Source organism: Dermacentor albipictus, chromosome 7 (assembly GCF_038994185.2).
Source record: "Dermacentor albipictus isolate Rhodes 1998 colony chromosome 7, USDA_Dalb.pri_finalv2, whole genome shotgun sequence".
NCBI lineage: Eukaryota > Metazoa > Arthropoda > Arachnida > Ixodida > Ixodidae > Dermacentor > Dermacentor albipictus.
In genome coordinates this window covers 69,924,648-69,950,202 of record NC_091827.1, presented here as the reverse complement: position 1 = coordinate 69,950,202, position 25,555 = coordinate 69,924,648, and the positions used below count along the sequence as shown (strand labels likewise).

The following is a 25,555-nucleotide window of genomic DNA, read 5'->3' as shown; positions in this document are numbered from 1 at the left end:
TCGCACCAACTAGCCCGCCAACGCATTGTGTTGAGTTTTGTGTTTATGCCATTTGGTAGGAGACTATAAGCCCTATGCGGCTTTCAAAAAATGCGCTGCTGAAAAACCAAAACCGAAAGCAAATCTTGGGTTTTGTGATTCTGCCATCTAGTGAGAGACTACAAAACTAGGTCCTATGCTGCTTAAAAAAAAAAACGCTGCGAAGGGGGAATCGAACCACGGCCGCCCGTCATGCGAGACGAAAGGTGCTCGCTATCTTACCACTCGGCTACAGCTACCGAGGCTTCGCCAAGGGGTACGCTCATGTTTTTATAGATACCACGGCAATTTTCACGGCAGTGTTACCAAAATCGCTTTCGGGAACAGTCTTACGCCATATGTGGAGAGTCGAGAGAGGCATCAATCGAAAGCTGAGTCTCCGGACTACATACGCTGCACTGCGTATTACGATAGACGGGATAGTTTTATTACAGTCATCGTTCTTGCCTCAAAAATCGAGCGCAAATTTTCGTCGTTTCCATAGGCTTCCATTGCTAAAACTTTAAGTGCTGTGGGAACAAAATTTTTACGTGCCATAGAGTGATCACTGCATTTGGCTCGTGTGGATTGTCTTCCAGAACACGTCTGTCACCTGCGTTTTTTGATAATCGACCTGCAGCTTTTGTTATTCGCGGAAAACCCGCTTGTTCCATTGAAAACGCGCTAGCTTCGTGCCGGGGCCGCTTGGGGCGCTGGTTGGTACGTGTCCAGAAAAGCTGGATGTGCTTTCGCTTGCCCAATGCGCAAACATGTTTGAGACGCTGTACGAGTGCCAGAGAAACGGAGATCTCGGATATCAAGAAAAAGTTAAGTTATACCACATTAACGCCGTACCGAAAGGAAGATACAGAACAGCCAGGTAATCAGCGATCGAGAGGTCCAAGTTCAAACACCGCTGGCACACCTCAGCGATTACCTCGGCGATTATCTTGTATAACGACCAAGGTCTGCCGGCAAGTTGCGAAGAGGAAACGATATGTGGGACTGCGGGAAAGTGGAGTGCGTAAACATGTGGGAAAAAATATTAGGAATTCAAGAGACATCCAAATTTGTGATCTAGCAGGTTATCTGCTAACATCCACCTCTCGGTGACGCTGTGACATAATTGCGCCTTCTTCCTGCAGCCTCCAATGAGTGGGATTCACAGCGTGCCCGTTGCTGCATTCATGCGGTGTATACTATAACGGTGCTTCGCCGGGGGCCAGAAATGCCGGGAGTATGACGCCACCCGATATTGGAAAGCGAAGAACGCGCGCGGGGACGCCTTGATATCGGCTTGAGGAGGAAAATTTAAAAAGCGCGTTCGAGCGAAGACGGATCGCACGCCCACCTACTCACGTTTGGAGGATCGCTCGCCCTCGGCGTTGTTTTTTTTTTTTTTTTTGCAGGCGACAGAAAACCTTGACCGAAAAGGAGGCGCACGGTGATACGTGACCTCTCTTAGATCCGACAATACTGCACGGTAAACAAAACATAAAACGTCCAGTGTTCACGTCTCATAATTGCGAACAAGGCTGGCTCGCTTCGTTATTATGTATGTACGTTCGCAAATTTGGACGCGGGCTTGCGAAAAAGCGCCAGCGGGAGTAATTGACGCGGTACGCCGTCGGCGGGGAAACTGTGGGAAAAGCTGAAGCCTTGACTCGAAAGCAGCTGCGCTGATCTTTTGTACTAAACCAAAAATAAAAAAAAAGAACCGATTATTAAACGTCGAAGTACCTGCCACGAAAAACTTCTGCCGACGCGTACCCGCCGCGATAGCTTAGTGGTTATGGCCTTGTGCTGGTAGGCTCCAGGTTGCGGGCGCGATCCCCACCGCGGTGTTCGTGTTTTCCACGGCGGCGAAGTGCGAAAACGCCCTGCACTTAGAGGCGCGTGTCAGGGAACCACAAAAGCGCTCGAAATTAATCCGGAGTCCCACACGAGAGCCTGCCTCGTAATCGTGTCCTTGTTTTGGCGCGTGAAACCCGACATATTTTCTTTTCTTTTTTTTGTCAGAGGTTCTTCAAGATTGTTTATGCCTCTCGGTCAATCCGAGACGGCATCTGGCTTTATTCATATTGAGCGGCCAATCGTTTTCACCTCGCAGTCAAGAGGGTACGCATAAAAGCGCCCCATTATCTTTTCGGGGATGGGGAGGTGTACATACACGACGAGGTGCGCTCACAAACATGTTCCGGACTGTTACGCAACATTATACAACACTTGAGAATTAGGCGTGCCGAGCAAAACGCTCAGTCGTGACAGTCAAGCCTTCTTCTAGCTTGCGCAATGTTTGTACTGGGCAGCGTGAACGAAGCGATCAGTGCTGATAATTTCTTTTGGGCAGGCCCATCCAAATGGCAGGCGGAAATATGTGCCGGAATCCAGGCTCTGACTACCCTCCGCAAGGAGGACGCTACTTAGGTGACCTGTTTTCCGGAAATTCTGATTCGCTAGCTACATTATACCTACGTGTGAACTGCGCTGTATGTTCCTTCTTTTTTGTGTGTGTTTTCCTTCCGCGCACTTGTGAGCAGTGGCCTCGGCGTATATCGTCGAACATTGGCCTCGCGTCTGACACCGTGTAATAGTCTCGGCTCAGATTGGTGTCATAGGAGAGCGATTACTGGTGCCAACGGTAATAACACCCCACACCGCGCGATATGCTTCACATTGTGATAACCAATGTGCGTGGGTGGCATGAGTACATGCTATGCGCACTTTGCGTGAAAACACTCAAGCCGCGTTCCGTGTCATGGCCGGCAAAAAAAAAAAAAAGAATAATTTATCTTAGCGAAATTGTAGCTTGCGCCATCAGTTATGCAGGCAAAAGTAAGTGAACGGCTCTTTGTTTTCCCAATCTTTGCCTGCGGCCGTGTAGTGGGTGTCCAAGGACGTAGTAGGAGATGTTAACTCAGAATTCCTTTCCCTGATTTAATATGCTTAGAGTAAGGCTTTCGTAGCATTGAACATTCATGCACGTATAACTTTGTACTGTTGCCGCTCGATAAAAGCAAAGCTATGACGTGATGCGCATATGAATGGGCTCTCTCTCTCATCTCTCTCTATGTCTTTAGAGAGGAGGAAGTAACGGACGAGGAAGGGCCAAGCGGAATTCGGTGAATTTTGCAGAAACAAACGGTTATATGATGAGTGAATTGAAAAATAAAACTAGGTTGTGGCGCCCTGGAACAGCAGATTTGATAGCGTGACTCTGAGCGGAGGATTGGTTACTCACAGAGCGCTAAAACGAAGGCGCGTGGAGACGCCACGCCGAAGCACCCGCTCCTGCATGTGACGCCATAAATTTTCACCATACCTGCTCCGATATCGTAAGTGAGGTACTTCCTGATAATAGACAAAAACTTTTGATTACACTGCGTTCTAAAGTGAGCAAATACTCAAAGTGGCAAGGTTCAGAAACTACTAGTTCATAAAATGCCTTTCCTAAATATAACTCGCCAAGGTGGCTTAGCGGCTATGGTGTGGCGCTGCTAAGCACGAGGTCCCGGGATGAAATCCCGGCCGTGGTGGGTGTGTATTGACAGGGCCGAAATGTACCGTGCATTGGGATCACGTTAAGAATCCTCAGGTGGTCAAAAAATAATCCGGAGTCTCCCACTACGGCGTGCCTCATAATCAAATCGCGGTTTTGGCACGCAAAACCTCAAAATTCAAATTATCCTAAATGTGGGAAAATGACGTGAAATAAGTGAGGCCTTTCAGGCGTCTGCACCATGGTCACGGAGGCAAAGTTATTAACAAGAGCATTGGGGCTTCCTTTTTCCACTAATACTCAACCTTTGTCAGCCAGCAAATACGCTTGTAATCCCAAAAGAAAGATTCTATAAGCCTAGACTCAATTTGTATTTGTCTTGAGTCTACGTTTAATTCCTTGTGACCTTCCCCGTTACAAGGGAGAGAGAGAGAAACGAAGAGGGAAAGGTAGGGAGGTTTAGCAAGGGCGTGCCCGGTTGGCTACCCTACAAATGGGGAGGGGAAAGGAGAAGAATAGACAAGGAGAGAAAAGAAAAATAATAGTCAGTCATTCACAGTCTGTCGAAGAGAAATGTCCACTGTCACAAGCGTTCATACAACCCAGTATCCTTGACGAAGCGCAGAGGGGCTTTTGTGGCATTTTGCATGCAAGAATGCATAAGCCATGAGGATCTTTTTTTCCGAGAGCGTTCTATTATCTAGCAGGTTGAGTTTAGTTTGTACAGTTCGTCCTTGAGTATCAAAGGATGCGCAGTGACACAGAAAGTGCTCTAGAGTCTCATCGCACCCGCACAAATTGCACACCGCACTGTTGGCCATCCCTATTAAGAATACATAGGCATTGGTAGATGCCTATTACTACATACAATCTGGTCCAAGCAGAATGCAAATTTTTTGCATCGAGGGTAGAATAGAGATAATGAGTACGTTTCTTCATTCTTTTTTTTCCAGGAACGCATAAATAACAGCAGCGTATATAAAAATATGTGATGCTAAATGGTCAACTTATGATATATGTAATATATCATTTCATTAACTTGTTGTTTGCTTCAATACATACCTTCAAACTGCCAAATTTAGACCAGTCAGGGTCACGAGCATGCGACAGGCATAGCTATACTAAGATTATAAATGATACACCAGACTGGTACCTACCGCGCTACGACATGGTTTGATTCAATCAGGAAGCCTCTCGACATTAGAGCCGTATCAAGTTTACGCCCCAGCGGAACGTTCAGCTGTTCCCCTGAGCAATTGTACTAGCCCCGCGATCGGGATATTCCTGTGGAACCTCGGTCGCGCTCGCAGCTCGAAAACGAGAGCGCCTCCAAGCATTCTGAACTGGAGCGTGGCTCTCTGGACGAACCGGCGAATGGACTCTGGGTGCTCGTTTACGATCTGCTGAATGTAAACCGCAGTGCGAAATAATTGTAGAACGCTTTAATGCGACTAGTCGAACGTGCTATATATACTGGCACTGCTACCGAGGATGAACCGCACTATGGATAAGTCCGAGGTCTGTCATAAAAAGAAAAAGTTAGTATATTCAAGTTTTCCTTGAGCACCTTGAAGCACTGGTTGCTGTACCACACAGAGCGTGCGCACAACGGACGATGAACGGAAGACGCCGTTAGTTATTTGCTGATTCTGTGCTTCGCCCGTTTTTCTTATAGGAGCTGTGCGCCATGCGTATTCATGTAAAACCGTCTAGCTGGACAGGACACCTTTACGAAGCACGAAGGAGGTATTTAGGGGAACGCGAGAAACGGGATGCCAGTGTCTTGCTCCGTAACTTCTGGCTGAGGCGTCTCGGAACTGGTGCGAGTCTGGATATTAAGTGAAAAAAAAAAACCTTAATCCGCGTTTCTATCCGCCGCGTTAGCCCATTGACTATACACGCGACCTTGCGCTTCTTAGCTCAAGGTCGCGGGTACGAACACGCCCACGGCGGCTGCATTTTGGTGTGGCCGAAATGCAAAACAAAAAGAAAAAGAAGAAATGCTGGTGTACTTGGATTTAGGTGCACGTTAAAGAACCGCGGTGGTCGGAATTAATACGGAGGCATCCCCCCCCCCCCTTCCACTGCGGTGGGCGTCAAGATCGGGGGTTTTATAGCGCATTTCTCAAGAAGTGCTGAAGTCAATGTTTAAAGTACCCATCAGTGTATTTTAGGTGTAAAAATCGTAAACACGGGACGGTCATGTATCGATGTACGTACGTCACCGCTAGCAGCGTTCTGCTAAAATCAATTACATTCTTACCTCTGTTTAACCGCCATCAAATAGACAGATTCCTTGCTACATGCAACATTAAGGATAGACTGTCTGCTATTGAGCCCCCTTTCTTTTTTTTTTGCATATCAAATTTAAGAAACGAGGCTTTCCTACTCTGAAGAACAAAAAAGAATGTAGGCTGAAGGAAATGACCAAAACCTATCACGCGTTACTCTTAAAAACTGAATTAAATTCTGAGGTTTTACATGCTAACACCTTGATCCAATATGAAGCAAGCTGTGTGGGCGATTGTGGATTCGCGAAGCGAATCAACTCTTCTCACAGCCGTATACGTTTGCCCGGAAATAAGCTTTCTGTTGCTTTTCACTGTAATGCACCAATAAAAGGAAATCTGCACTGCAATTATTCATTTCCAACTGGTCAACGAAGCTAGAACTGTGCTTGACGACCGGACCATTCAGCAAACAAAATACATACCGCGGTTGCCGTTGGAGACGGAGTCGATGACGCATTTTTAATGTTGGTTGTGCTAGCAGTGATAAATAAGTCTTGCACTGTTATTTAAAATAATATGTAAGCCAAAATCACAGGCCAAAACTCCAACCCTTATTCGTTTTTGTTCCTTCTGCTTTGTAAAGTAAAATTAATTCGTATTTTCTTGAAAACCACAACCCCTGCCTCTTGGCTCACTTTCTTAGTTTTACGCGTACCCAGCATTGTTTTTTTATTATATCTGTAGTGCCTACGCTCACGCTGTTGCTTTGCCGGAACTGTTTATTTGCTGGTAAGTTGTAAAGGCAACCGAATTTAAACCTGGCGTTTCAGCTTTACATAAAAAAGATGTTCGAAAGAATTTGTTATTATCCTCTTGATTGTTCATAGTTCCTTCATACGAGATGCTGACACACATCAGCACCAAAAAAATGCGGGTCTGTTAACAGAGCAATGCGTCACAACATTTCGCGCACATTTGCGTATGTACTTTAAAGATGTATGTCATTTAGACCCTCAGAAAAAATAAATATATAGTAGAAAGGTACTCATGGGTGTAGTCCCTAAGTTTACCCATCATTACTACCACTTTACTAGCTGTTTACTCCTTAAAGGACAACTTCGGCAATCTTTCGATATAGACAGACGTTAATAGAATTTTGAATGTGTTCTCTTTTTCACTCTGATTATCTGTGAAAAACTATATAGCTGCAAGTAATTTAGTTTTCCTGAAAATCAATTTTAGAAATTGGTTGCTTTCCCAACTCATGACTTTCCCCGGGCCACCCTGGGTTTGTGAGGTCCGAGACTGCACCCCACTGTCGCTGAAATCGTTACTTAAACCTTCGCTGTTCGGAAACTCTGTAAAACCTCCCTGTGTCATCAGTAGACATCATCAGCTTCGCTTGTTCGGCGCTAGCGCCAAGCGTACTGCGTGTTTACGTTATGGTAGTGTAGTATATGACGTCACTGACTCATCGTGAAGTCACACCAAGCAGCTACCCGTTTAGGTTTCGGTATCTCGTATATTGGTTATTTAAAATTACTGATGAAGTTCTAAGCAAACAGAACCACCCTAATGGTGACAGGACTGGCAGTGCCATTTGAAAATGACAATATCCTAATATGGATAAAAGAAGCCTGAGTTGCCCTTTAATACTTCAGGCATACAGTAAATACGTCCTTTACCAAGCAGTTAGTATGTCTTACAGACCACTTGGGAATAGGTATTATATCACCGTCAGCTGTTGTCTATTAAGGAGTGTAGTTTTGCTCTTACCGATGTTTTGGTAACGTATAGTTTCCATAATTAACATTCGATTACTGGTTATTTTCTGCGTTGGTGTCGCATATATGTGCAGACAGTACGTTGTGCAATATATGACCAGAACATTCTTTATTCATCAAAATAAATAAATGGGCAATGGTCCAACCGGCGCTCCTTAATGTTACCTCTGCACACGGGGCGATCATTTTTTAAGGTTTCCGGAATTTATAAATATCGCCTGTGGCAGATAACATAATTATAGTCCTTGAACTGGATTATTCGAAGAGGCGCATATTACTAGCCCGAGAAATCGAAACACTGATTCAATAATTAGCAAAACTTCACTAGGGAACTTCTTAGTTAATTATTTTAAGGCTCATATTACAATTTACGTGTTGTAGGTGGTGAGCTTGTTCAACGTATCCATTTGAAGTGAATCTCGAGAATACATATATATCCGTACATAATCTTCCCTATGTTGTCCCTGGTGTCTATGCTTGTTGGCGTATTACGACGTTATTAAGAAAAATTGGGCCCTCTGTTCCCTATCTTCTCGTTCATATATATATATATATATATATATATATATATATATATATATATATATATATATATATAGCATACCTTAGTAACTTGCGATTCGCTGATGATATTGCCTTGCTTAGTAACTCAGGCGACCATTTGCAATGCATTCTCACTGACCTGGACAGGCAAAGCAGACAAGTGGGTCTAAAAATTATCTGCAGAAAACTAAAGTAAAGTTTAACAACCTCGGAAGAGAACAGCAGTTTACGATGGGTAGCGAGGCACTGAAAGTGGTAAGGGAATACATCTATTTAGGACAGGTAGTGACTGCGGATCCGGGTCATGAGACTGAAATAATCAGAAGAATAAGAATGGCCTGGGGTGCCTTTGGCAGACATTCTCAGATCATGAACAGCAGGTTGCCATTATCCCTCAAGAGAATAGTGTATAACAGCTGTGTCTTACCAGTACTCACGTACGGGGCAAAAACCTGGAGGCTTACGAAAAGGGTTCTACTTAAATTGAGGGCGACGCAACGAGCTATGGAAAGAAGACTGATGGGTGTAACGTTAAGGGATAAGAAGAGAGCAGATTGGGTGAGGGAACAAACGCGAGTTAATGACATCTTAGTTGAAATCAAGAAAAAGAAGTGGGCATGGGCAGGACATGTAATGAGGAGGGAAGATAACCGATGGTCATTAAGGGTTACGAACTGGATTGCAAGGGAAGGGAAGCGTAGCAGGAGGCGGCAGAAAGTTAGGTGGGCGGATGAGATTAAGAAGCTTGCAGGAACGACATGGCCACAATTACTGCATGACCGAGGTAGTTGGAGAAGTACGGGAGAGGCCTTTGCCCAGCAGTGGGTGTAGCCAGGCTGATGATATATATATATATATATATATATATATATATATATATATATATATATATATATATATATATATATATATATATATATGAGGTATTTCTGCTTTTATTTGGGGGTTTAATTAAGCGTAAAAAAGCGTGAAAAGTACAGGCGCGCGGAGTAAAGCAAAAACAAACACTTATTTCGATGTCCCGGTCGCTATCCGGCCTTTATCAAGACTATTGATAACGGCCAGATACCGGCGGAAACGTCGAAAGAAATGTTTGTTTGCGCTATTTTACGTGCGCCTGAACGTTTTAAGATAAGTATGGAAAACACAGTTAGCTTATGGTAATGGCTGGTTGACGGAAAAGTATAACTGGAGGGCTGTTAGTATTCTACAATTTGTTCTCACAACAACACCTGCATAGCACATTGGGAAATATCTGAATCACACTTTTGGCAACAAATGCTACACGTCTGGGCAAGTCTATGCAGTGACATCCAAAAATATAATTGAATATGTAAAGCAAATAAAAGACAGCAAAGCTCCTCAGATGTATTCCTTAAACACAAAGCGTTCGAGTGATAGATAAACTTGCGCATTTCAGCACCCAGCTTCCAAAACTGCAATACGGAGGCTCAGTGGAACGTCAGAGAGCGGGACTTAATCTTTAAAAGAAGAGCCAGGCTTCTTAACAGAATTGGCATCGGCTTTCCGTTTACAACATGCCCACGTTCAACTGACACACAAGCTATATGCCATGATTATAAGCACGAAATCAAGTGTCAAGAAAGAAAAAAAAATGGAGTTAACCAGAGAAGCGTCTCGCACGCTCTAATGAATGGTCATGACAGTGAGCAATAAAACCAATGTGATATCCACGCATCGGCGGATGTGATGGCGTTCAGGTTACATTGAGGCAGAAGCTCCGCCTAAGTGGAGTTAACTTTGAAATATGGAAATTAAACCAAATTATTTAGTTTTCTGTCCAAAGGGAATACCATTAAGGCAGTCAAGACACTTCTGTGTTTATCGGTTCTGTTCGGTTTGGCATGTTCTCTGGTGCGCCGGGAGATTATGATTAGCTAATTACGTCGCGTAGGTTTAGTCAAATGGTTTTGTCGCAGTAGAATTTGATAAACTGCAATAAGTTAAAGGGAAGCTTTCGCTACTCTCCCGGGTCGGCCTAGGCTGCTTCTGCCTGCTGCTAGGTAGGTCGGTATCTCAAAGGACACATTGTTTGATACAGAGAAGTTTGTTTTAGGTTTATTGATCATCCCAGTGTTTGAAAAGGGGAAGATAACTTGCATGTCTAAATATCGACCTACTGCCATTCTGCCATCATGTAGCAAACTCAGAGAGAAATGCATCGAGAAGCGAATAACCAAATACTTAACTAAGTTTGCCATCTGATGCACTACTGACGTAGTCGGGAGGGCGCTTGAACTAATTAGAAGCAATTTATTTAACAGAGAGTGAGCCGTTTGTGTTTCTAACATTCTTTCCACTTTTAAATCGACTGACAAAGGTGTCCCAAAGGGTTCAATACTTGGCCCCCTTTTATTCCGAATTTATATTAATGACCTGACTGCACACTTAACATGCAGGCAACCTTTTTTGTATGCAGATGGCATGAATATAGCTGCAGGTTACAAGTCCATCGATGCATTAACTAGCAATCTGACCACTTACCTCGAGATTATTGACGATGGGTGCACAGCTAATGCTTTAACAAATAACGCTAATAAAACACAGTTCGTTGTTTTCCGCTCGAGTCAGAACCCTCTTTCATCTACTCCTGTCATTAGTCTCAACTGCCAACTGCTCCTTGGTACCCCTCAGTGCACATTTTTGAGAGTTGTTCTCGATGTCATATCTCAAGTACTCCTATCATATTTGATATATAAAACACAGGATACGTCACGGTATAAATTATTAATTAATGCACGACCATTATTGAATTTCCGTACTTTACTTAAGATGTACTACGCCTTCATTCGCAGTCATATTACCTACTGTATCACGTCACGGGCAAATACTTATCCATCTTGCATATTTCCAGTCCAACGCCTTCAAAGCCAACCATTCGTATCCAAACATTCATGCTCACCGTTCACCAGTGCATCTTCGTTACTTCAAAATCGTGGTGGGTTATCAATGTGTAATTTGTTCAAATATAAATTAGGAATTCTTGTTTTCAAGCCTCTTAACGGTACCATATATCAGCTGATGTGTTGCAAAAATCACCTCCTCTTCCACTTCGTGAAGATGGTCGACAAGCGAAGCTGCGTTACTTACGCAGAGTGCTATACCATGCAAATCAAACTTCGCTAGCAGTCATTACTGTAAATCTTTTGTGTCGCCATTATTTCACCTCATTTTCGCTTTTGCGGTAGGCGGCTTCTTCCTCAGGAGTACGCACTACTCGTGGTCCTCCCATAGTTGTAGCTGGGATAGAGTGCGCGGAACCACCGATCCAAAGCTCCGTATATAGGGCGCAAGGCCCACCACTGGAGATGAGGGCCCTGCAATCGTTTTGATGATTAGTTGGATTGGTTGACTATTGACGTCTTTGTGTTTCTTAACGAGGTTGCACACACGTTCGGCTGCGACGGAGAGAACGACGTCAGTGACGGTATGCCGGCAATCCTCCGTTGTCGCCTGCGTTCGATGTCTCGAGTTCGCTCGGTGGCGTGGTCAGCATCATCTGCCCGCCACTGCCCGCTTGCGATTCTTCAAAATCAAATCTGTCCGTCACGTAAGAGAATGAATGGCTCATACCCTTTTAAGCAATGGCTCATACCGCCGCAAACGCGACCTCCACATCACGACGACAGAAGTGAAATTCTACGCTGGAATGACGAGTGGCAACGGAGTCGGCTGTGGAAGACGGCGACGACAATGAACGCGGGAGCATTGGCACGAGCGCGTTCACGTGGTAGCGCGGCGGAAGAAGGCGACGCTCGAGCCATTGCTGATGATGATAGTTTTAGCGAACTCCAGCAACGACGGCACAGTGTCCGCGTAGACAGCTTCGCCGTAAAATCACATTTGTTCAACTTTAACCCGATTAGGTTGGCCTCCAACAACCATCTCTTAGCATATGTACGCACCAACTATGGCTAACATACTGCTACTTTTGCAGGCTGTTAAGGTTTTGAATACCGTAACATTCAGTACTGAGCAATCATTATCTTTAGTGGCACTTAAGAAAGAGAATGTGCATTTATTCTTAGCTCTTAAGCGCTCTTAAACGTTATGTAACTAATCCGCATTGCTGCATTGTTGCAGTGCATAAACATGAAAATAGACGAGATGAACTTTTTGTCCTCTGGGTCGTGGGGGGGGGGGGGGGATAAACTCAACATTGTGTCAATTGCACTCTGCATAGTACGAACGTAAACACAATTGTGCGCATCGCCATTACATGTATAGTATTTAACACACGCGATTTGACTGGCGATTTGCTTCGCATTAATCGCACTATGTATAGCGATGTCGGTACACTCGTCTCTTCTTTCGTTCACGGGAAGCCCGGTGCAGTAAGCACAGTTAAAGATTGCACCATAGGCGTTGGATTTGCATATTCTCTACTCTTGCTTTTAAGTTGGTAGAGTATTCTCGTCGAATGTTCAGGAGTACTTCTGCAAACACGGTTAGCTTTCAATTAGTACGAACCAAATTGATGCGACAGGTCACCTGCGCAGGCCACCCTGGTGCTCGTACGCACTCAGAGGTGCAAGACGAATCTATGTCCACCGCATGGGGACGTAATCACGCCGTCCAACCCCCGGTGTTCCGTAAATAACCCGCCGTTGGGCGCACTTCGGAAGCGGGCGCGAAGTAATGACGTCCGTGTTTCGCGTGGTCGCCCGTATCGACCACGTCCCCCTCTCCTCTCGCGACGCGGTGCGGCGCCACGTTAAAGACGCGATTCGGCGTGGCGAACCGTGTAATGTTAGCGCAACGGCGTGTGCACGCCGTGTGCCCTTTCATTTTCCGTTGCGCTGCATTTCACTGGCAGCGATATAGGGCAAGAGTACATGGTGGCAGCAATGACAGTTCTGCCACCATGTACTAGTAAAGAATGTTGGAGCGATACGTCGGGCGTACCTTTAGCCACAGCCTTTACTAATAATTCATGGAGTGTTCACAAAGGGGCATCACATTATAACTAAATATTCATGCAGTGTTCACAAAGGGAGGTCAAACTTTAATTTGCTGAAAGCTCATATACAAGCGAGGAACTCACTGTGTCGAACAAAGTTTGCATGTCGCGTACGGCATTTGTCACCATCAGCCTATACTTATTACTATATATTACCCTGCAGAATGGCGGCCCGTCAGAGTGGTCTTCTGTGCAATGTTCTCAGCTTTCCCTCGCCCTGCTTCAACCCACTTCAAACTACAGTTGCATGTTTCCAAATCACATAGCACAGCCTAATTCTCTGGCAACCTAGCATGTATTTCCTTTCCCTTGAGTAACAATTTGTCTCTGGGCACTATTAACATCCGAGTTTTTATACATGTGCAAAACAAAAAAAAAATTGTTTTCACAGTGAAATGCGTTGAGCTCTTCGGAGGTTAAAGTCTCTCGGCTATGTGCTGACCACTGCACACCGTAATCTTACAACTGCAGTGCTAAATATGCGCATGCTTTCCCCGCAGGTGTATCAACATGAACGTCCTCCATGACCCAGTCACCGGCCGGTCGACATCCAGTGCCACGTGACCGAAGCAGTGTATCCGCACTGCTGCAGCAGTAGCCCACGCGACCAGTGGTCATGTGAGGAGTGATTGTCGGGCGATTGGGGCGGCCCCTATATGGCCAGCACCGAGAACCCTCTGATCCAGGACCACGCTGCCATGACCCTGGGCGGCAGGCAGCAGCCTCCGCAGCATCTTCAGCAGCAGCAGCCGCAGCAACAGCAGCATGCGCGGGCGACGTCCCTGGGCCTCACGGCGCTCATGTCCTCCTGCCAGCTCAACAATGAGCTGGAGGTCAAGGCGCTGCTCCAAAGGAAGGTACGAAGGACTATGCTTATGTTCATGATTTAAAGCAAAGACCGAACACTCGAGGAAAAGTGAGAGAGAACGCGGGCCAAGGCATACTGGTGGTCTTTAGAATTTTAAAGTGAAGCTGTGTTTCATGCACTTCCCGAGGATTTGGTGTGTCGTCGTCGCTGTCATAATTATGTCTCCCTGAGTAAAATGCGCTGATCTCGGAGACAGCGTAACAGTATACTGGGACGATCCGGCGACTCTGTAATCAAACCTGATGAGTTGGCGTGTCGATCCTGAAACTGCAGCGCGCGATGTGAGCTCTTGCAATAACTTTAATGTGCCTTGTAAGGCAGGATCATGGAGGAAACGACATCAAAGGCGTGGGTTGGCCGATCCCTATGACACCGCCATATCGCAGTCGCTCAGGTGTAGCACGGGGGTCACGTGCACTTGGCTCATTTGCTTCCTCTATCGGAGCGTGGCGTCGGTGTCTAGTCGAGTTGATGTATAATCGATGGTCTTCCACACAAGCTAAGTGCCGAGAGAGAAAACACGAACTGTGACGTTATTGCGCGGAAGCTTCGGAAGGAAGTACTTGCGTTGTGATTGTGCTTTATGCGCGCCGAAATTGTGTTCATATATAGGTCGTGTTATATGCCGTGTACGAGAGGAACAACGTATGACATCTCGGTGGGAACAGGTGCTCCAAACACAGCCGACAGCGGCGCAGGAAGCATACCCGATGACAACGCAAAAAAAAAACCGGGGAAGTACCTAAAGAAGGTTTCGATATAAAAAGAAAGTACGTCTACAGTCCGATATTAGACAGCTTTAGAATAGCGTTTGTCGCCCTGCATGCGTTTAGCGCAATCACTCTCGCGGGGCGTTACGGTACACTTCCCTTCAAGACTTGTAGTTTGACGTTAGGCACGCAAACGAAATGAGTACTTTAGAAGATACGGTGCTGTCTGGGGTTTCGTACCAAACGTATTCAAGCCAAGACAATCGATTAGCAACCATGTTGAAGTTTATATACGGACGCATCTAGTTAGGTTTACGGACACCGGAATCGCCCAACTATCTCAGACGTTGGTCGCGCTATGCGCTAATGACTAGTGCTTCAGGGGAGTTTAGAAGAGGCAAAAGCTCATTGCAATAGATACCGGCTGTCAACAATAGCGACTGCGTAGTCATTCCGAGAATTCACGCTGAAGCGCAAGCCATAGAGGCTGTCATGTTTGACAACGCTATTTACTAACGTATACTTGAACATTACGCTCGTTAAATTCGACATATAGCGTACGTTCCCACAGTATGCGTGAACCGCAGAAACCCAATAACGTGCGGAACATGCGCAGTGAGTACAAGGCTATTTCTTCACATACGTAATGCATTTACGTTTGGTTGCAAACGCTTTCATTATTTACGCTTCGAACGGCGGCGCCCCGCGATTTGGACTGAGCCTGCTTTGTTTAAACGAATATTCACATTTAAGTTACTTGATTTCCTGCCATATAATTTTTTTTATTACTAAAGCATACGTTTGACTAAAGGTCGGGCGTTGATAATGATAATGATAATCAGACCGTCGATCTGCGGGGGTTCTGTGTGGTGCCATAGATGGAGCAGCGAGGTTGGTAGACTGCTGAACCGTGAAATGTGTGATAAGGACGAACAGACCATGTAAATAGCAATGTTCGTCATTTGGTAGAGGATGAATGTAGCAGTAGCAAGTAAAAAAATACAAAAGAGCAGCGTTCTTCGCAATGCAAAAAAATTTAAGACTTTTCCCATGGGAGTTTTTGTCACACGAATTAGAGAAGGACGGCGAAGCGTCGTTTCCAAGACGCCAGCACACAAAAATCTTTTAAAATAATGGAATGTAAATTTGAAGTGTCACTGATACCGTACAGAGCAAAACAGATACAAGCACACACCGAAAAATATGGCAATAAAAAACGAGAAATGTGATTGACGATGAGTGCGGGACAAATCTTCCATAATGTTGTGTTGAACGCATATGGTTGAACTGGACTGGCAAAAAGAAACAATTTGGGAAATGTCTGCTACAAACTTATGGGATTGTGTTATTATCTATAACATTGAAGCAACATCGGAAACAATTAAGCACGAAATTAAGCACGAACTTAATTAAGCACGAAGCACAATTAAGCATTAAACAAGGAGCACCCGAGCATTAGCTCGGGTGCTCCTATCTAAATAAATGTAAACGGAGAATTCGTTTTTCTCGGCAACCACAGCACGAAATTTGGCGAGGTTTGTTGCATTTTAAAAGGAGAACTTAAAATATAGTGACTGTTGGTTTCGAATTTTTCATTTAGACTGTGAATTTTTTTCAAACATTGGCAAAAATCAAACATGTTCAAGAAAATGAAACTATCAAGTTTACAACTCTATCACTTATCAACGAAAAATGATAATACAATTATGTGAAATGCATCTAATAGTACACCCAAAGCGGACAAAATTGATATGTTACACATGAACCTAAAAATTTTAATAGCATGGAAATACAGCTTTTGCAGAACCCTTGTAAACAACGTAACAAATTCACGTAAGATGTAAAATGACGCGTCGAATTTGTCCGCTTTTAAAGACCTAATGGATGCTGTTCACAGTACTGCGATATCTGTTCTTAATGCAGAGCTATGAACTTTTAAACTTCGTGCTTGTATTTTTTTTCAAACTTCCTAATTTTTGAAAATTCTTGTAACAAAATTCAGGCCCTAAATCGAAATTCCGCTTCCAACAGTAACTAGAATTTATCTTCCTCTCTCAAATGCAACAAATGTCGTTAAAATTGGTCAGGGGTTATCTCAGAAAAAGGCTTTTGCGTTTTACATGCATTTGGATAAGCCGCGTCGGAGTAGGGCCCGAGCTTCAGGCTTATTCCCACTAGGCCATCACGACACCGACGCCGACCATCGGCCGACTAGTCGACTATGTCGCTGAGAAGCACTCCGTCACGCTAGGCCGACAACTCCGCCGACGAGACTGACGACAGCGAGTCGTCGCAGCGTGACAGGCTTTCGTGACGACGACAAAACCAGTCTGCCGACCGTGGCCCTTGGCCAGTAGTCGCGACATCAGTCGCAGAGCGAAAAAAATGGCTGTGGCTTAGGTGAGGTTAAGCCCAGGATGCGAAGCATACTAGCCTTTATTTTAGTTGTTGAACCACTGTTTAGCCTGGTGAACTGCTGTTGCTTGGCTATATTTGGTTCGGCTAGACGAAGAAACAACTCATGCATTACTTCTTCGCCTTCAAGAGTGGAACGCGACAGCGTTCCCGTCGACCCGCCAAGGGGTGTAAGACAATGGGCTACAGGGCAGCGACTACGCGCCCCGCATTGGACGCGGTGAGCGTCGAGCAAAGCAGCGTTCGGCGCGGCAACGAAATGTGCGCCTGAGCAAGAGACGCACGCCTTAGAAACAGCGCGTTTCTAAGGCAACACCGCATTCACTAGAGGCGCTTTTGTACCGCTTTGAAGCGTTGTACTCGTGGCTCAGTGGTAGCGTCTCCGTCCCACACTCCGGAGACCCTGGTTCGATTCCCACCCAGCCCGTCTTGCAAGAGTTGAGCCAAAGCCACTTCTCCTCTGTCGTGACGTCACGGTGTCACGTGATTTCATGGTCACCGCCGCGCCTGAGGAGCTGGGTTGAGCCCTCGTAATATGCTTCGCATAAAACATCGCACTGACAATGCGAATGACGTAGCAGCTACGCTTGCATGTATGCTTAATCGCGCTGAAAATGAATGTAAACACGCTTTAGTTCAAATGCAAGGATCGCCGGTGTGTGTCAGCCGGCTGTAGTCAAGGGCACTGTGCGCGTTCGGCGTGAACGCTGGGCAGCGCGGACGGCGTCAGCAGTATCTGCGTCTCATCTTTAAATGCGTTGCCTCGTTGGTGCTGCCACAGTCTCTTGCAGTGAATCTGCAAAATGATCAGAACATGTAGAACGAGACGTATTGGTATGCAGTGTCTCCATATATAGGCTTCAGCGTCTTCGAGAGCTAGTTCCCGCATGAGGTTTCCGTACGCTTCCTGCGTCTTGCTTTGTTACAGCCACGGAGGCACCCAGCAACTCCTTGGCTTTTTTTTTTTTTTGTTCGTTCTGGCGGTTCTTTAAGGGTCCCTAACAACACTATATAGCTGCCGTAGCGACGGCTGCAATTTGAACTTAATTCATTCTCGTTGCGAACAAGCTACAACGTTGCGAAGAAAGGTACAGCTAAGGCACCGTGCACGTAGCCAGCAGTATGCGTAGGTGAACGCCACGCAGGTGTGACAACAGAAGCCGCAGACTTCGTCCCAACGCAGCCTCTCCGCCCACACGCCGCCTACACGGCCGTCGGCGGACCGTCGGCAAACTGTCGGTGTCTGTACAGTGTGACAGGGGCGCTAACACGAAGCGGGAAAAAAGAACGCTGTCGCCAGTAGGCAGACTGAAATCATTGTCATGTTGGCTTAGTGTGAATGAGCCTTTAGGACTATGTAGCTTGTAAACATGACACGAGAGTCAGTAAACTGCTTTGAAACGAGTTAGCATTGAGTGCGTTCAAATGTAACAATTATCTGGAATAGTTAAATCTTTTTGCTGTTAACGGAATTTTGTCCTCAGTGCTATAAAATCAGCAATGTTGCCCTATGCTATATTAACGCGAGAGCGTTAAGGGCACAGCGTCGCACAAACTCCGGCGTCGGGCGCCGTTTCCACTAAAAGATTTTCGAACCACCTATACCCAGGCCCTCCAAAGGGATCTAATGAACTAATTGAATTTCTCATGCTAATATACGTATAAAAATCGTAAGGTAGAACTTACACACAACGTGCAGACATGATAGCGCCGTATTGTAATTTGGCTATGCAAGAAAACGTAATTATATTACGCGAAAACTAAAAAAAAAAACCTTCATACACTCAAACCGACCGCGGCGTTCACAGAAAGACCGCGGCGTCCGTCATTTTGAGCGCGCTGGCGCGATGGATGTCTTGGGGGCCACGTAGCGGCGCTACCGGTTCTTTGCAATGCCTCCAGCTGGCGCTCGCCTCCACCGCATCGCGGCCCACGCAAGAGGCCGTGGTTCAACATCAAGGACTCCATGTCAACGAAATGGCTCATGCCGCTGCTCGAGGATTCACGGACCGAGTAGCCGCAAATATGGGCCTAACATTAAAACCCAATGACTCCCAACAATACACCAATAAAGACACACTCGTCACATTCCGTGAAATTTGCACACATTACAGAAACCAACGCCTATTGTATCCACCTCTCTCTGTGTCTAGAACGCGCCAGAGAGAAATACTGTGGCGACAACTACAAACTCGCACTTTTCTTACCCCGCGCACTTTGTACTTATTCTTTCCCGCCACATACCCGACACCCAAGTGTCGCTTTTGCCCTGTCCCCATAGCATATCTCTCCCATATCATGTGGCAATGCGCCATCCAAACTACCCCCCGCATGCTCAAACCATTAATTAGTAGCGAGGAGCTGTGGGAGACTGCCCTGCGCAGCTCCAATCCCACCCTATACAGGACCGAGTCCTGAGGTGGGCCGGCTGAGGAGGTAGCGGAGGCCTACCACGACTGGTTGACGGACTTCTAGCCACATGATGTGGTGATGGACGCCTGCTGGGACTGGAGTACTTAGACCTCTCCCCCCCCCCGGCTCCTCCCCTTTCTTAAAAGGGGAATAAAGTTCATTCATTCATTCATCCACCACAAAACTCGCCTTCGTGCATAGCGTTCGCCGCAAGCGCTTCCCGGTAAACGTCACGGTTACATAAACTGCAGTTGCCCGGTGGGGGTGGGGGTGGTGAAAACTTTTATTCAGCAGAGAGGGTGAAGCTCGTATGCTCCACTAAACTAGGTATCGTCCTTAGTCCTGGACGTCATTGGTCGAAGCCGCCGCTCGAGGCCGTTAGACCAGAGCTCGTTGTTTCTCTAGTCCGGAGCTACTGAGCAGGGTCGCCTCCCAGTCTTCTCGAGCGGGGTGGGAAATGGGGGACAGCTTAAGATTCTGTTGACAGGCCGAGACCATGTTATATATACCTGCCAAATCACCACAGTTCTGGCATTGCCCACTGATATTTGGATCGAAATGTATAACTATAGCTAGGCAGAGCGACGTATTAGTTTGAAGGCGCCGTAGGACGCGTTCTTCTGTTTTGGATAGGCTTTTCGCTGGAGGGGGATACACCCGGCACTCCTCGCAGAAGTAATCTCGGATTGCACGGAACCGTAGTAGAGGGGCAGGACATTCACGCTGCTTAGGGCAAGGAGGTTTCCGGGGAATGAGTGCGCGGGCCGCTGCATGTGCAGCTTCGTTACATCGGAGGCCCTGACGGCCTGAAGTCCAGATTACTCGTTTTGGTGCAGGATACCGGTCCTAGATGCAGAGTCTCGGAAATTTGTTGGCTAGCGGAGAGATTTCCCCTGCCAAGTAGCTTTCACAGGCCCTTCGAGAGTCTGTAAGTATGCATTGCGAAATGAGGTCTGCAGCCGCCAAGGCGATAGCGACCTCCTCTGCTTGGTTTAAATTCGCGGCTCTAAATGAGAGTCCATCCACGTGAGTTCCCCTATGTATAACCGCCGTCGTGTAATATCCCCTGGGCGATGGTCCGGCTACATCAACGTAGTAAACCCCAGAATGGGAGCCAAGCCGTCTTTCTTGCGCTTCGGCCTTCTTCCTTCATGTGTTTCCATCGTCATATTGCGAGGGAAGGGGGGGGGGGGGGGGGGGGCACCCAGAGTTTGGTGCGCCAAAGCTCTGGGATGTGCTCTGTGCGTTCAGGTTCACAATCGTGTTGAATGCACAGGCAGTCCAGCAGGCGGCGCCCCGGGGCAGTCTGCATAAGCCGTGTGTATTGGTTTGTAAGGTGGGCCTCCCTGAGCTCCTGAATAGAGCTAAGGACCCCCAAGGCTGATAGTTTCTGATTGGAAGTGCTGATGAGCAGGTCTAAGGCGCGTTTGGTCACTTTCCTGAGGATTGAATCAGCCATGTACTCCTCCTGTTTAGTCATTCTTAAATATGGAATTGTGTAAAGATTCCTGCTAGCTACAAAGGCGTGGGCGAGCCGGAGCGTGTTCCTACCCCGTAAGCCCCCGCGTTTGTTTGAGACTCGGCGGATCAGACGTCTACCTGTTCCCCAACTTTGCGTAACTTGTACAACGTAGTTCCGTCTTTGGTTCTGTTATGTACGAGAAGGCCCAAAATGCGGATCTTAGGGACCTGCCGGATGGAGCCCCCTGATAGAGTGCAGTCCAGGGTCGTCCTATTTTTTAAAGTTTGCCCGGATATGTAGGAGTTCTGATTTAGCTGGAGCGCACTGCAATCCGAATTGAGTCGCATAGGCGTCCACAATAAAGGCAGCCTGCTGGAGACGGTCTTCCATTTCCCCTATACTGTCCTGATTTGCCCAGTTGCCCGGAAGCCTAAGAAGCAGTCAGGGATCATTGAATGCTATCGCGTCCCGCTCTTATCTTTAGCAGCGGCGTGCGCGACTAATTCCCGTGCTCTGCACAAAGTTCTGTTTTGCAAGAGTAGTACTTGGCTCCTCTGGCCCTACCTGGAACTTTCATCAATCAGACTCGGAGAGCTGGTTGCTGGAACCATTCCTTCCTTAACTTTTGGATGTATATTCCCCGGAGCTAGGATTTCAAGAGGCGAAAATCCGTTTAAGCGCGTCTGAGAAAATGGCCAAGAGTGAAGCTGCTAAGAACAACGAAAACGTTTACAGCTGTAGTTCAGAGGAAGCGTGGAAACATGGAGAAATAAATGCGACCCACACTATTTGCGGATGAAGATGATAATTTTCCCTCTATAAGCTGCACCTTTGCGGCACGTGAACTGGCGATTAGTGTCGAAAACATTAAAGTTTTCGAACAGCCAAAAACGAAGCCAACGTTATCTGAAGAACGCAAAAAAAAAAACGCCCTCTGCGAAAGAAGGAATGTTCCCGCTTGGCAGCGAAAAAGAAAGACAAAGCTAAAGTTCGCGGTTTTGCCGCTAAATTCGCGCCTCTGCAGGGAAGCTGTTGAATATTAGGCGATTTTTCATTGAGCGGTTTCTGTGTTTTAAGTACAAGCACACAAACCTCTTAAGCAGCAGTGAGATCATTTTGTATGTGCATATTTCGTGATATATATTCCGACTGAGCAGAACACAGGTGCGCTCACTAGCCCTTACTTTACTTACAAGGTTCAGGGCTATGTTAGGCTGTATTGGTCCAGAAATTTACGTACTTACACTGAACTCGCCGTGGTGCCGTAGTAGTTTTGGTGTTGTGCTATTAAGATCAAGGACACGGGATCGAATCCCACGGTCGCGGCAGCTGCGTTTCGATAGGAGTGAAATGCAAAAACACCCGTGTATTGTGTTTTGTGTGCACGGTAACAAAACACTTGAGGCGCTCAAAATTAATGCGGAGCCCCCCCCCCCCCCCCCTTGCGGTGTGGCTCAGAATCGTATCGGGGTTTTTGCAGGTAAAGCCACAGAATCCTTTCTTTCTTACGCTGACCTCCAGGAAGGCAAGGCAACGAAGGTTCGCTTTAATACGCTAACGAACATAAAACGCGAGATTGAGAAGCAAATGCGAAGCGAGTCATCCGAGCAGTGGGCACGTTCCATAAATCGCCTACCAAAATTCACGGCAGCAGCAAATAATTTTCTGTCGCCTTCTGTACAACACCCATTACCCATGTGGCAGATGTCATAGGTTATTCTTAGCCTCACTTTCAAATGCTCGTCGTCAGATAATTTATGTGTGGTTCAACACAGTCCAAAAAATAGTGTCTTTTTTCTTTTTTTTTCTCCGCAAGTATGCGCAAATTCGTTGCTCGACTTCAATAACAGCAGCAGCCACGCATTCGGGTGAACAGAGTTATGCTGCCTACAGGAACCACTCTTCTCGCGCACTTGGGGCTCTTTTACGCGGCTGGAATGACCGTGCCACGCCCTCTCGCGGTAGACTTCGCCGATCGACGCATGTCGTATTCCGCTCGCGACTCACTTGTCTCTCACTCCCTCCTCTTCAGTCGTACGACGACGTGCGCATACGTGGTCGAGGGTGTCGCGATCTAGGAGGTCACGTCGTCAAGCTCAAAACGAAAGGTGGAGCATAGACAGTGGAGGAATAGGAACACATTTGTAGTATCCGTTTCATTCCGTTGTCTTGCGCTTCAGTTGTATGCAGTGCAGGGGGCGCCGCGATTACAGGAGAGGAACTGAGTTGGGGTGCTGCACACGCAATAAGTATTGTATCGTGCGGGACGGCTCGGCGATATTGAATTCAGGTGAAGCGACGCTCGCGCGGTTTGCCGGATGCTATGAGCGACGCTCGCGCGGTTTGCCGGATTCTATGAGCGACGCTCGCGCGGTTTGCCGGATTCTATGAGCGACGCTCGCGTGGTTTGCCGGATGCTATGAGAGCAACGACGTGTATAACGTTTTACGGGTTACTCGAACCACGCTTTGACTACACCGCGAGTGGACACTGGCGTAGGCTTCGTCGCGTCAGCGCGTGCCTTCGCAGCACAAGGTCAAGGGGTCGATTACCGATCGCGCGGACGCTGCATTTCAGTGGGGGTGGAATACAGAAAAAAGTGCTGGTATGCCCAGCCTTGTGTGTGTGTGTACAGTGTGGTGCCTTGGCGAAACGTGAATGTAGTGCACGTGGGAATTTTTTTTTTACTCCTTGGCATGAGCGCGTGAGCGCTGCCTTATTAGCAGCAGGTGACTTGCGATCGCCCGTGCTGGCACTTTTTTTTTACACCCCTTTTCAGAGCACCGACATTGCTTCACCCGTTATGTTTGCAATCATACAGCCAGAAAAATGAGCGCCCCACGATGCTGTATGCGTTAAGGAACCTCAGGTGGAAGACAAAATAAATCAGGCGCTGTTTTAGGAGCCCTTGTGCTGCCTATACGCGTTGAACTCCATCAGTAAACCACGTGGGCATTGAAACATACATTTCATGCTCGATATACTATATTTAGGCTTGCTCCCAAACAACTGGTGCGTTTGCCTCTTTCAAAGTTCCTGCTCAAGCAGCAGGAATCAATGGGAAGTTTTGCGCACCATGGAAAGCTGCATTTTCGCCCGAGTAATTTGTGACCGGCAATGATGCTTTCGATTATGACGTCCATGTATGGATTTAAATCGCATGTATATGTGCCGCAATAGCATTGTTATAGGAATTGATGTCTGGTTTCTAGAAACATTACCTTTACTTAAGCTAGAGACTCTTTTGATGTTGACATGGAGGCCCTGCGAACCTTCAAGTTTTTGCCACTGACGTGGCCCCGCTGAATTGAGCGAGCAAGAAAAGTAAGGGCGTCCAGCCAATAGTGCGCTTAAACCGAAACATGCCCACATTCAAAACGTTTACCGCGGTAGCGTTAAGAGCACCGTGCCGCAGAAAATCCGGTGTCGTATGCTGCAAGTCACAGAAAACATAAAGCCAGAACGCAATAAAAAAGCATATAAATGAAAACAAGAAAAAATCAAAATTGAGGAGGAGGAAGAACTTTATTAAAAGCACCAGTCAATGAACGTCAGAAGAGAAATGCTTCTCCCCCTTCGCCCCTAGCCGTCGGCCGGAATGTCTTGAGACGCAGCAGCAGCAAGGGCTTGACCGATGATGTCCCGCTGGACGTTGGGGTCTGGGCTGCGGAGCAAAGCCTCCCAGGATTCTAGAGTTCGCGAGCTATCATGTTTAGCCGGACATGTTCACACCATGTGAACCAGATTTGCTGCCTCATCACAGAACCTGCACTTTGACCTGTACACTCCTGGATGCCACTTGCTGTAGAGTACGGGGTTTGGAAAAACCCCCGTCTGCAATTTCCTCCACATAACCTCATCTTTCTTACTGAGCGTTCTGTCCGCTCCCGGGTAGATTTGGCGATTTAGTCTGTAGTATCCTATGATTTCATGGTATGCGCGCATATCCTCTCTTCTGATTATAGTTTCGGTGGTTTGGGGGCTTCCGGGGGTCGACCGGTAAGTGAGACCTCGGGCGACCGAATGAGCCTCCTCGTTCCCTCTAAGTCCCTGGTGAGCTGGTGCCCAAACGAGCAGAACAAGCTGCCTGGGTCCTCCTTCCCTGTTTAATATACGGATGGCAGTCTCCGTCACCCTCCCCGATTCGTAATTTCTCACAGCGTCTTTGGAGTCGCTGATGACCACATTTACCCCCCTTTGGCTGAGGGCCAAGGCTATGGCTACTTCCTCAGCTTCAACCGTCTCGACGCCACTGACTGTGCAGCACGCCACCGGTGTTCCATCTTCTCTAACCGCCACGGCCGCGTGTGCCGCTTTGCTTGCATATTCCGCAGCGTCCGTATATAGGACGTCCTGTCGACAAGTGTATCTAGCTTGTAATGCCTCTGCCCTGTCTTTACGTCTGCCGTCGTGAAAGGCAGGGTTCATGTTTCTGGGTAGCGGAGGTATTTTTATCTTGTCCCTGATCTGTCTGGGTATGTCGCCTGAGCGCACTTGCTCATGTTTTGGCTCGTAGCCTAATTTCTCTAAAATTTTCCTACCTGTTTTAGATCCAAGTAGCCTTTGGTGCTGCGCGGTAACGGCAGCCTCAATCAGTTCCTCGAGAGTGTTCGACACACCCAGCTGCATAAG

The 25,555-nt window shown here is 46.9% G+C and overlaps 1 protein-coding gene across 2 annotated transcripts in view; it reads left to right on the top strand.

The window, feature by feature from the left end:
- Window positions 1-25,555, top strand: part of LOC139048028 (uncharacterized) — a 178,142-nt gene that overhangs the window by 94,197 nt on the left and 58,390 nt on the right. For both annotated transcript variants that reach the window (XM_070522378.1, XM_070522377.1), the window contains one exon: window positions 13,557-13,913. In XM_070522378.1, coding sequence (XP_070378479.1) covers window positions 13,713-13,913 — 201 coding nt within the window. In that variant the 5' untranslated portion in view covers window positions 13,557-13,712. The remainder of the gene's footprint in view (window positions 1-13,556; window positions 13,914-25,555) is intronic.